Source organism: Cheilinus undulatus, linkage group 3 (assembly GCF_018320785.1).
Source record: "Cheilinus undulatus linkage group 3, ASM1832078v1, whole genome shotgun sequence".
NCBI classification, from domain to species: Eukaryota; Metazoa; Chordata; class Actinopteri; order Labriformes; family Labridae; genus Cheilinus; species Cheilinus undulatus.
The window spans coordinates 4338448-4352086 of NC_054867.1; the positions used below are offsets into that span (position 1 = coordinate 4338448).

The 13639-nt window shown below is 41.0% G+C and overlaps 1 protein-coding gene across 1 annotated transcript in view; it reads left to right on the plus strand.

Annotated features, from left to right (window-relative positions):
• LOC121506932 (copine-9-like) overlaps window positions 1–13639 on the plus strand; it is a 330340-nt gene that overhangs the window by 85377 nt on the left and 231324 nt on the right. The window contains exon 4 of the mRNA XM_041782988.1: window positions 5427–5530. Within this exon, the coding sequence (XP_041638922.1) occupies window positions 5427–5530 (104 nt within the window). The remainder of the gene's footprint in view (window positions 1–5426; window positions 5531–13639) is intronic.

The window sequence follows — 13639 nt, forward strand, 5'->3', positions numbered from 1 at the left end:
TTTCTTTGCAGGATGTCAGAATATCCTCCCAGAGCTGCTGTTTTGATGTGAACTGCCTCCCACCCTCATAGATCTTTAGCTTGAGGATGCTCCAAAGGTTCTCAGTAGGGTTGAGGTCAGGGGAGGATGGGGGGCACACCATGAGTTTCTCTCCTTTTATGCCCATAGCAGCCAATGACACAGAGGGATTCTTTGCAGCATGAGATTGTGCATTGTCATGCATGAAGATAATTTTGCTACAGAAGGAACTGTTCTTCTTTTTGTACCATGGAAAAAAGTGGTCAGTCAGAAACTCCATATGTTTTGCCAAGGTCATTTTCACACCTTCAGAGACCCTAAAGGGGCCTACCAGCTCTATCCTCATGAATCTGGCCCAAAACATGACTCCGCCCCCTCCTTGCTGACATCACAGCCTTGTTGGGACATGGTGGCCATCCACCAATCATCCACTACTCCTCCATCTGGACCATCTAGGGTTGCACGGCATTCATCAGTAAACAAGACTGTTTGAAAATGAGTCTTCATGTATTTCTGGGCCCACTGCAACTGTTTCTGCTTGTGAGCATTGGTTAGGGGTGGCTGAATAGTAGGTTTATGCATGACTGCAAGCCTCTGGAGGATCCTACACCTTGAGGTTGGTGGGACTCCAGAGGCACCAGCAGCTTCAAATACCTGTTTGCTGCTTTGTAATGGCATTTTAGCATCTGCTCTCTTAATCTAATGAATTTGTCCATCAGAAATCTTCCTCATTATGCCTTTATCTGCACAAACCCGTCTGTTGTCTGAATCAGACACAAATGTCTTCTCTGTACTTTTGACACTTCTTCCAACCAGATAAGAACTAAGGGTCTTAAGTAGTAAAGAACAGTCTGAGATGCCTAAAGAAGGCCACTTGAGAGGCTTATATATGGCACTAGGTCACAATGACCTCATAAGATGCAAGATCATGGCGTGCCAGCTGGGACAGGAGAGGATACCTGGACTGCAATGTTTTCCACCACGACAGCGTATTACTGTCGGTGGGCATCATGGTTTTACTCTCGTACATCAGCATCTCTTTATGTAGCAAAGCCTCACTTGCCAAATCACCACCACCGTGTGCACCACCTTGGTGATAAACATCCCCAATGGCGGCCATTGCTGCACCTCTGTGTTTTGGTGTGAAAACTTTATTGTTCATCATGTCACGTGTCATGTGACGAAACATTTGGATCCTTTACCTACATATGGGTGAGGCAGAGGCCAAGGAGAGGGGAGAGGGACTTGAGAATGATTATAAACAGCAAGAATATGTAAAAAACACACTGAAATAGTAACTTCAGATTTTGAATATTTATGAGCTTGTAGATATTTAAATTATATTCAAACCCCAAAATTCATTCCACATGCCTTGAATAAAAAATGTTGAAAACTGAATTTAAAAAGCACCTTAGTTTTTGTAAACAGTTTTTAAATTTTTGATATGTTGAAATATATAGTAAATATATCTATAAGTATAGTGCAGGAATAACTAACAGTTGTGGATCAGCATTAGAGTTAGTTGTCTATGAACTGGAAGGTCGGGGGTTCAGTCCCCTGCTCCTGCAGTCACATGTACCCCTTTCCCACTGGCCGAAAAACCCGTTTAAACACGCTAACAATCTGCTCCTGTCGGCAGTGGGAAAGGCTCTAATCGGCATTCAGACCCGCGTTGACTGACCCTGCCATGGTCAAGGGTTTTTATCAAAAATCCAATTGGCTCCAGTGGGAACGTCACACTGAGGTGAACGCAGGATGACTTTGGTGCAATGTGCCTACGTCATAATATTGCACCTGTAACTTGGGGCAACAAAAAGACCCCGCCAGCAGAGGGACGAGCATTATTGTCTCCTCCGTCTATAACCTCTGCGACTCTTTGCCATCTCAGCAACAAATTCCATCCGCCTTCATGTCATCAGCCCTTGAATGTCGTTCAGTCCGTGCTGAGTTTGTATATTTTGAAAGAGTGACAAAAACCACAAAATACAGAAAACAGCTGACCACCATGTCCATGGCTTCCATGCTCCTTTCCATTGTTTACCTAGCTGTGTTTCAGCGCGCTGATGACGCACCAGAGGGGAAAAAAAAACAGCCACACAGCTCGTCTGCTGGTGATCAGACCCGAGTCTGCTGGCAAAGGGAAAGGAGTAACTTGCTGATTGTTGGTGGGTTTACCCACGTTTAAAAAACCTGCTCCCTAATGTATGAATGCTTAATTAAGACTTGTTTCACTTCTTAATAATATCCACCAACCACACATATTTTGACAATGTTATGACATGCTGAAACGCCTTAATTTGAAGGTTTCAGAGAGCTGGTTAGAGGAGGTCTGACTGCCCTCCAACCACAGAGATTACAACCTGATGGAGATCATCCTCCATGTGTGCAGTCTGACTGACAGAGCAGAGCAGCAGAGGTGGGGGTGGCGGTGGGGGTTATGGGTATTTGTCAAATCGATACCTCATCACTGTCACCTGCCTGACAGCATCGTGTTGTGAGCGGGGGAATGAGTTTGTGATTGGAGAACAATCACCAAGAGAGTCATTTGTGTGAGAGAAGGTATTCATGATCATCACAGTGTGACAGGAAGTGTTGGCAAATTACTGCTCCGTTGTCAAAGGTGATAAATAAATCTACAATGATGGAACGTTTTCCTGTCGCTGTCAGTCATTCTGCAGTAAGGGCCGCTTTATATTTATGCTCAGTCCACTCCATATACAGTATGCTGCCATATTTCTTTTGTTCCTCAGCCAGCTGCTTGCTGTCAGCCTTTTAGCTCTACTCTTGTTTGTTCCTTTTCATAACCAGCCTGCCAACCAGTTAGCCGCATACTGGTTAAGCTTTCTGCCAGTGCCGCTCTGTCAGACATTTTATGTGCACTGCTGTTGCCTGCATGTTTGTGTCTTTAATCATTCCACTCTGCTGGTTGATTTTAGGTCTAGAGGTGTCCTACGGTGCTTGTGTACTATGAAAAGCAACTTAGCATGAAGTATGCCGGTAATTTATCTTCAAGAAATCCAGGATTAACACTAGAAAGGCCAGTATTTTGAGAGGTCCTTTTGACTGCTAGGTTTTAAACTCTGTTTTCTATGATGCTAGGGGTCCAAAAAAACCCAGAAATACTTTTATTATGTTGGGATTTGAAAAAATCCCAGCAATCCGTAATCATTCCATAAAAAACACCTGTTTTTGCAATAGACAATTCATACAACACTCTCAGAACAACAACATGACAGCATATCTGGATGATAAAACATTCATTTTGATCACCTTTTAATGGTTAAATAATGATATCCAAATTTTATAAACTATTTATGGAAGGCATATTTTTGGGTCGGAACTGTCTCGATCACTGGAGAGTTTGGGCGTACCTTTTCTAATAACTACTGCTATGCTGTTAACATCTTCTGTCAAAAATGTTACCAATATTTTCAATTTAACATAACAGAGACATCTGATCGGTTGTGAATAAGATGTTTATGCTAATCCAGAATAAATGGGTTTAACTAAATCAATAACCTGACATGCCAGATTGACTGTGCATGGCTATATTTCAGATTCATCCGGGAAAGCTCCCATAGAAAGCATTTGGGAAGGGCAGGACTTTTTAAAAAGTTCTCATAAGGTGATTGGAAGAATGTTCTGTCCGTCACATTCATGATGGGACAATCAGAGCGGCAAGGCAAAATTCTGTTATACGCATGCGCTACTATTGAGCTGATGGGTTACCACTGCTGTAGATTGGTAATGGTACACTAGTGCTAAAATTCATGCTGAAAAGGAAGGCAACTCATCATAGCTGATATTTAGATGAATTAGTCCTGATTATTCTTTTTCCTTTACAAAAAGTAACTAAGTAACTAAAAGTAAATTATATCATGAAATTATTAGCACGCCTGGATTTTTTCCAGAAAACACACCATTTCTCCCAGAAATTGTTGCAAATACAAAGGTTTTTGGTATACACATGTTTATTTCCTTTATGTACATTAGAACAACACAAAAAAAAACAGAAGAAAAAGAGCCAAAATTGACATAATTTTACACAAAACCCCAAAAATGGGCTGGACAAAATCCTTGGCCCCCTCAACTTAATATTTGGTTACACACCCTTGGGGAAAAAATAACTGAAACCAATCTCTTCCTATAACCATTAACAAGCTTCTTACACTTCTCAACAGGAATTTTGGACCACTCTTCTTTTGCAAACTGCTCCAGGTCTCTCAGATTTGAAGGGTGCTTCTTCAACAGCAATTTTAAGATCTCTCCATAGGTGTTCAATAGGATTTAGATCCAGACTCATTTCTGGCCACTTCAGAACTCTCCAGCACTTTGTCTCCAACCTTTTCTTGGTGCTTTTTGAGGTATGTTTGGGGTCATTGTCCTGCTGGAACACCCATGACCTCTGATGCAGACCCAGCTTTCTGACACTAGGCCCTACATTGCAGAACAAACTCTTTTGATAGTCTCCAGATTTCATGATTCCTTTCACACAGTCAAGGCACCCAGTGCCAGAGGCAGCAAAACAAGCACCAAAACATCTTCGAATCTCCACCATGTTTGACTGTAGGTACTGTGCTCTTTTCTTTGTAGGCCTCATTCCATTTTCTGTAAACAGTAGAATGACGTGCTTTTCCAAAAAGCTCTACCTTAGTCTCATCTGTCCTCAAAATGTTCTCTCTGAAGAAGGATTGAGGCTTACCCAGGTACATTTTTTCAAACTCCAGTCTGGCTTTTTTATGTCTCTTTGTCAGCGGTGGGGTTCTCCTCGGTCTCCTGCCATAGCGCTTCATCTCATACAGATGACTCTCAAACTCCCTATTTCAGATACTTAAAGTAGCATGTTTGGTTTGGTCCTATCAATATGAAGATTTTTGTGATTTGTCATACAGATTTTGTCTGGAAATTTCCATCAGAAGGGACCTGGCATCTCTCATTTGCACCTGATGCTGACAAAGAGATCTAGTACCATCCTGTCTTACCTTTCAATAATTTCTATCAGGAGCTACTTATATTTAGTGATGCATTTGTCTAATGTTCCTGAACTATGTTGTAGGTTGTGTGGCTTATCGAAACTCTAATATCTTATAATGAGGTGATAAAGTGGTTCGAAACACTTAAAAACTGAGTAACCTGTGCAGCTTTTTCTGCATTGTTTGTTTGATGTGGAAATCTGAGTCTTAACATTCTCAAACAGAAAAGTCTGTGCAAAAATATTTGTGGGTCATTTATTCTCTAAATTACTCAGAGATGATCAAAGCAGCCCTCACTAGTTTAGGAGTTGAAGCGCTGCCTCGTTCATTCATCTGGTTAACACTGTGTTTGTTGTGTTTGATGCTTCTTCTTTTATACTTCACTGCTCGCTCTACCTGATGCTGACTTCTCCTTCTTCTCTGCCTTCTTTCCAGTTTGGTCGAACAGAGGTGATCGATAACACGCTGAACCCTGACTTTGTGAGGAAGTTTGTCCTTGATTACTTCTTTGAAGAGAAGCAGAACCTGCGCTTTGATGTGTAAGTGGGAACATCTCCGCCTTTTTCACTCTACAGCACTGCTGTCTTTGTTAAAGAAGGGAAGGACTTCAATCAAACCCACTCTTCTTTTGGTCTGCTGCTGCTGCTGCTGACTCATACTGGCCAAGTTTAAAAGCTCCAGTCAGCGCTGATTACTCTGAAAGCAACATTTCTCCAAAGTGATGGGGAATCAGCAGTTTACTAAATACTTTGTTTTTGTCTGCTACCCAACAACAGCAAATATAAAAAAAGAACATGTCTGAAAATACAGAGTTGAAAATGTCCTTTAAACCATTCAGGGTCCTGTTTTGATGGCATGTTGAGCGATGTCTGAGGCATGTGGAGAACAGTGGAGGGTGTCTTTTAACAAGCTATACAGCAGTGAATTCAGACACAAACCAATGTGCACAATGCAAAAAATGTTAGCATAAGTGGCTTAACTATATAAAGGTGTGTTTTGGGAGTGACACAAATCAATCCAATCACCAATTAGCGCTCATTCCCTTTAAGGACACTGTGAGTTTGCAGGCTGATGTTTTGGTAAGGTGGCTTTCACACGAGTGCACTCTAGCCCAAAGTTTGGTCTGTTTTGGTTAGTGTGAATGCAAACGGGCCGCGCCTGGGCACCTGGCTTGGGCCCACTTGTAAAAGTAGGCCTGGGTGCGATTAAAGTGGACTCTTGCATGGTTCAGATGAGATGTGAATGCAACCGTGCCCGGATACAGGAGAGAGCGCCATATCAGCTTAATGACGTCATTGTAAAAACTAAACTTCTTTCCACAGCGCAGCAGTTTGTTCACATTTTTCCTCAGTAAAAGGCAGAAATCATCCGAATCCAGTCAATAAATGGTCTGTTGTGACTCACCTTACGGATGAACACAGGTTGGAGTCAGTGAGATGAGATGCAAAGGCAATAAAAGTCTCGTATCGCCTCAAAAACTGCTGTATCTGCACAGCGCAAGCCCATTTAACCCCCTGAGCTGCACGTAGATGTGCAGATACGAAGAGCGATGTTCCTGGCATCTTAAAAAGTGATTTTAAATCCTCCATGGCTGGCTTTTTTGCCGGGTTAAAACAAAAACAAACTTGGCTCTGGCCATGACCTGAGTGGTTGCCATGGTATCTTCTTCTTCTTTCTCCTCCTTGGCAGGTTCATGAACCAGCTACATGCATACCGCCACCTGCTGTTTCAGACCAAGTACATACGTAAGTGGGCCTGGGCACGGATTGATGTTGCTAGTGTGAAGCAAGTCAGCAGGGAAAAGGGGGAGGAATCGGGGCGTGACGTGGATCGAAACAACTGGGCCTAATGTGAAAGCACCCTAAGTTATTTACGTATTTTATAGAAATATTTTAGGGCTTGTTATGCCTTTATTGATGAAGGAGGACACTTAAAAATATTTTCTATGTGGCTTAGGCAGGCCACACACTAGACGATTTTTTTAATCTGAAACGATTTTAAAACCGTGGGAGACCACAGACTTCAGGACAATTTCCAAAGATTTTTCATCTTTAATCCTCTGAACGCACACACTAGATGACTCAGCCAGATTGTCAGATCACTGGAGACCACAGACCTGCCTACGACCTCGTGTGATCATGTGACTTCAGAAAAAAATACACGGATGTCTGTCGATACTGTCTTGCTGTCTCTCCAGAACACACTCTCCAGTGTCCTGGCATGCGTTACAGGTGCAACATCAATCATAAAACAAGGGAAAAACTAAGGATGAAATCATGGCTGGAATTAAGGTACCGTTGTGTTTATGGTTGTGAGCGGTGAAAGTACGTATGATTCGTCTGGTGACGCTACTAGGTCTGCTCGCTCTCATTGATTGTTGTGGGTACTCCATCAGCAGCACCACGACCTAGAATCGTAAATATCCAACGTGTTTGATATTTACGATTCAGGGTCTGGGAGTCTACGCCGCGATTTGGAGCAGTAAATTAATCGTGTTGAAACAACACAAGTGCAGACTACTCAGACAAATAATCGTTTGCGACGAGGCTCCAGTCGGTATACGCCCCTACGATCGTCGGGGGAGTCAAATCTTGGCTAAAATCAGGCTTAAAATCTTGTAGTGTGTGGCCGGCCTTAGTTAATTGAGGATTTTCTTTGTTTTGATAAAAAAATATTTTGACTTATGCTTTGATCGCAATTAAACCATATCATTTTTAATGGCAGCAAATAACCACACTTGTTGTTCTTGTGGGTTTAAGTTGACGCTGCCTGGTTTGCATTCTTGTAAAGCGAATTTCTTTTTTTTTTTTTTTTTTTTAAAGATTTATGGGCCTTTATTAGATAGAGGGAGGACAGTGGGTAGACTCAGAAACAGGAAAGAGAGAGTGGGGAGAGACATGCGGCAAAGGGCCACAGACCAGATTCAAACCTGGGCCGCCAGCGTACATGGGTAGCACCTTAAACCACTCGACCATCTACGCACCCAGTAGGCAATTTTCTAATTTTTTCACCCTCTTCTGAGTTAGAGCTTCATAACCAGCTTAATTCCATTATTAACCCAATTTGTATAGGTATCTTATAAATTAAGGCCTTTGCACATCAAGGGCAGTGAAAAAAAAAATGGCACGAAAATGCGAATAATTCAAGGCAAATTATCAATGATAAGACTAAGGGCACTGCCAAGGTTCGCTGTTAAAGGAGTCAACTCCCCACACAGCGCACTGATTGGCTCAACTGTTTGTGTTACAGACTGGTCTGAGGTCGATTTTGCACCTCCGTCTGCCTTAAAACTGCACCAGCGAGTGTTTTGACTAGCCATACGTGTGCTCGTTGGAGCCAAACTTTGCATAAATCGACCGCAGTTTGAAAAAATGTCTGTCAAAATGACTCTTGGCGTAATTATGTTGCTGGTGTTGAAGCTTGCATTGACTTGCTACAGGCTGAGAAAGGAAATATTTAGTGCAAATTATTTAAACGAAAAGAATCACATCTGATGTGCAAGGACCTTAATAGTCAATATGCCTCATTAAACGCAGCATGTGTCCACCAGGGGGCTCTCAACCAAAACAATTACACAATATGACGAGTACAGGCAAGGGCTACCCAGCTTCGCTGCTTACTTCTGGTATCAACCGAGGACTCTATTCGATAAAAAGAACCTCATAAGGTGAATTTAGTAAAGAGAAAATCAGCATTTTGTTTTCAGTTATAAATTTCAGTCATAAAGTATTTGCCCGCTTTCTGATTCCTGAGTTTTTTGCATATTTATCACACTTCAGTGTTTCGGATCATCAAACCAATTTTAATATCTCACAAAGACAACCCACGTAAATCCAAAATGCACTTTCTAAATGATGATTTTATTTATTAAGGGGAAAAAATCCAAACCTATCCTGCAGTATGTGAAAAAGTAATTGCCCCCTTAACCTAATAACTGGTTGTGCCACCATTGGCAGCAATTACTGAAATCAAGCGTTTGTGATTACTGGTGATGAGTCTTTTGTATCACTGTGGAGGAATTTTGGCCCTCTCTTCTTCGCAGAATTGTTTTAACTCAGCCGTATCAGAGAGTTTTCATCATGAACTTCCCCCACACCACAGGTCACACCACAGCATCTCAGCTAGATTTAATTCAGTTTTAGTTGGTGTAATGTGCAGTTGTAGTCTGCATCCACAAGACAGGAACATACCAGCAGCCTCATCGTAGCCCTTTAAGACCTGCAGGAGCAACACCGCTCCCAATGCATTTCTATTTTTAACCATGAGTAGAATTGCAACCAAATGAGATAGAGCAATAATCCTTTTTGCACATAAAACTGGAGAAATAACACAAACAAATTACACATTCAATGTGTCTAAGAGTACTGTTTCTTTCCAGAAATATCCTTCCTTCTTTTGCAGAAATGTAGTAAAAAGCACACACATCAAAAACAATATAGGATATTATAATCTGCACCGCTTCCATTCACAGAACTTCCTACTTTACCTGACATGATGATGTATGATGGCAATTTGTCTGCATGAAACCTATCGCATTGTTTTCTTGCAGGTCACGAGTCTCACTTGTTATTGTTTCAACATGGTCTTCTGCAAACTTATGTATGCTCAAAAGTATCTGGCACACTTGGAGATTTGATTGCACAACTGTAAATAATTTATTTGTCATAAGCACGCCGTCTTTTTGAAAAACTGAGTACAAATTCTTTTTATATTCATTTTTTGCCTTTTGGTAGGTCATAAAGGGTTAAGACAAACACATGCTGGAGCACTAACAGGAGCACACCTTCATTTTCTTTTGAAAGATAATTTGCAGTGGGTTTAAAAATGACAACTGCGTGTGCTGAAAAATTGCACTGCATGCCAAAATGCTCTGCACCTTGGTTTCATATCGTCTCTGTTAACATTGTCAATGTGAGATTGAAGCCTTTCTTAACTTCTGCACTTCTCTGGAAGATAAGGATTTATTTCATGTAGGAAGTATTCCTAACATCTGTCTCTCTTTAGTACAACAAACACCCTCAAAGCTCTTTACTGTTGTGTTTTAATTAGTTATGGGCCAAAAGCATCACTTTTCCTATTCCGCCAAGAATGGACTGAATATGTTAGAACCTCTGCTTGAATTAGATCAACTTTTTTCCCCCCCGGCAAAACAAAAATTATCACTACATCTCAGACAGACTAGTATTCAGAGAAATGGACCCCTCCTCCTCCCCAGACCAGGCACAACTGCACCCCTCATGTGGAATCAAACCAGCATGCCTTGACTGTATTCATTACTGTGAAATTTAATGTGTTTGAAAGTCTGAGTTAGTTTTGCAGATGAGAGCAACATCAGGAGGAGTAAACAAACTCAGCTTGCCCCCCGATCATTACCGCGCTGCCCTTGAGCAAAGTGATTAAACCCCAACTGCTGCAGCAAACCCCTGCCTCTGACAGTTTCACAGCTTTAGATTAAAAGTTTGTCCACGGGCTGAAATCTGAATGCTGAATCATCGCTGACATGTTCAGAATTCACTGGTTCATCCGCAGTGACAGATGAATCCTGCTTAAAGACAAACCCACACCGACAAACATGATCATCTTTACTGCTGAGTAAGTGCAGAGCACATCGAAGCATTTAATTGCTTTAAACTCTGCCTTTTATTGCTTGTCTCCAACTATTCTCCCTCTAAATCTATAGTCAGAGCTCATAACTGAAATCAAAGTTGTTATGTGTTGTTCACAGCTTTAGAAATAAGATGTTCTGAAGACTTTACGAAGAGAGATAAGAAAAAAAGCGTTACTTCAGACTGTTCAAATGAGCACAATGAGCCGTGCTGCCAGTGGAGGCCAATAACTCTCCCAGAGGATTCAGAGAAAGGGGAACAGTGTTGTTGTTTATTTACAGACCTGCACAGCTCCTCTGTTGTTACCAATCCTTTTCAAACTTAATGTGGAGTCACTCAAGAGGCAGACAGGAGGAGAAAATGCAGACTTTTACCTCTTCATTCTTTCTATAAAGACTGTAGGCGCTGCAGGGGGCTCAGAGGAGGGAGCCAGCGGGGGGTCAAGTATATGAAGAGGTCAAACGGCCCATCACACCCCTCCTTGTGATCAGGGCTGCCCATCACTGAGTGATCAATAACTCGGACCATCAGCACCAGGCTGCAGCATCGACCAAACCAATCCAAATCCTTAATCAATAACAGAAGAAGCTTCAGTTTGAAGTGATTGGTGTGTTAATGTGGAAAATGCACATCAGACAGCATGTCCAGTCTGAACAGAGCTGTAAAGGTGAATTATGGGACTGTTCAGTGTTAATGTCATTGACTAAAACTATGACTAAAAATGTTCGTCAACAGCCTTTTTTTCCATGACAAAAACTAGACTGAAACTAAAAAAATAGATCTGTGATGACTAAAACTGACAAAAACCAAGTGTAGTTTTTGTTAAGATGACTTAAACTAGACTAAAATGTAATGTAGTTTTCATCTGACATTCAAAATCTGTGATATTTCTCCACTGTGGGTAAATCTGTCAAAATGCAATGCATCTGTAATTATTCAGCCTCTCAGCTGGGACCCCAGATTTAGCAGAATGAAGAGAACACACTAACATGATTTGGTACCAGATTTAGGCAAGAAAATAAATGCTTGGACTAAAAGGAAAGACTAAAATGTGAGGACTTTTTATGGACTAAAACTATAATAAAATGTTGAGTTCTTGTTGACTAAAACTAGACTAAAACTAAAAAGGATAGAAATGACTAAAATGTGACTAAAACTAAAATGCATTTCATTTAAAGACTAAAATTAAAAATATCTGCCAAAATTAACACTGGGACTGTTGACTGAGATGTACCATGTATGTTCAAAAGGTAACTCTTAATAGAGACCATATTTAATCAATGAAAAATCACTTTAGATGAGACTTTCAATAATAGATCATATGACATGCAGAGAGTATTGTTCACTGTTAAACATTTTCCACAAGGCATCCTATCTAAGAAAATAAATGGATGATAAAAACAATCCCTGGTTGTTTTATAGAGATATTTAACCAACTTTAATCTTGAACTTAATGACCCTGTCTTCTCTAAAAAGTTATATTGAGGGCTTTGCAGAGCAACTTTATTTAATGACTGCATTTATTGTCCACAAATTCACTATAAACCAAAACCAATTTACTTGTACTCTTTTATACAAGTCTTGTGCGTGAACACAACATTGAAATAACAATAAAACACACTTTAATGATCCTGTTTAGAGCTGCTTCATCAACATGAACACACAAACAGAGTTGGACCTGTTGGAAATATTCCCTAAATGCCACAAACATTTTAAGGGATTTTGAAGCTTAAATCTTAGGACCACCCTGCCCTGATCTAAATCCATTTTATTGATAAACTCTGTGACACTTCAATCAACTCATCAGCCGGGAAAACGCAATGTCAATGAAGTCTTGACTATTGATTTTTTCAAATCTTATAAGCTGAAGGGGATAAAATGCAAATGTGTCACTTAATGAGCAGCTTGTTAGAGGAAGTATCACTCTATTTTGGGAACATTAACGTCTGAAAACTCAGTGTTTGGCGAAGTTCAGAGCCTGGGTGAGTCAGTGTTGGTTGATGAGCTCTCATCAAACAAGAAATCTCAGTGGTTGGACGACCACAAAGAGAGAGAGAAAGCAAGAGAGACGGAGTCCTCAGATAAAACCAACCAGCTTAAACCAAATTATTCAACAACAAAAAAATATTTCACTCATTGCCAAAAAACCAAAGCAAACTGGAATGCTATGTGTCCTTTAATAGGGATATGTAGTTGCAGATTACGTACAGCAAATCCTATTTCTACCCCTTAGCCCTTCCCCTTCATCTACCCCTTCCCTTCTCCTTTGCTCCTACCCCTTACCAGAGTGGTAAGGGGTAGGGGTGAAAACCTTCCCTTAAATGAATGACACGCCACTTGATTGCTGTTCATCATCACACATAAACAGCTACGTCATCAGAGGTGACAATAAAGCTTCGACCATCTTGTTCATACTCTCCGTGTTGATCTTTGCCATGTATTTATACAGTTAGCCCTGATTTACACATGTTAATACCAGACATACAATAAACTCCCATCCCTAGTAGCTAAAGATTGAGTATATGAAAAACACAATGGTTGTATTTTCTATAACCATTTATAAGTGCAAAAACTAGTTATATTTACATGCCTACTTTGTTGTCCGTTGTGCCATTTCACAAGTGAACGCAGAGCATGGTGGGGAATTCATCATAACCCCTGGTTTCAAGTGTGGTTATGAAAAATCTTCATTATGTTGCTATGTTGGCCCTTAGCCCTAGCCCTCCATTCAAGAGAGAACTGGAACACCCCTTACCCTGATGTGAACATGCAAAACCAAGGGGTAGGGCTAAGATAAGGGCTAAGGGATAGAAATGGGATTGACCTTAACCACTGTGACTGATCCACAGCTAAGGAAGTTTTACTATGTACCGACTCAGACAACACAACCTCGCCGGCAACCTGCAGATGGACAAAAAGATCAAGAACTTAATGAACAAACTTGAAGCTCCAGGAGCTGAAGGAACAGCAGGGGGCGGGGAAATTCCTGCAGAAGAACCAGCTGGAGAAGATGCTGAAGATGTTCATAGCGTGGTGAATGTA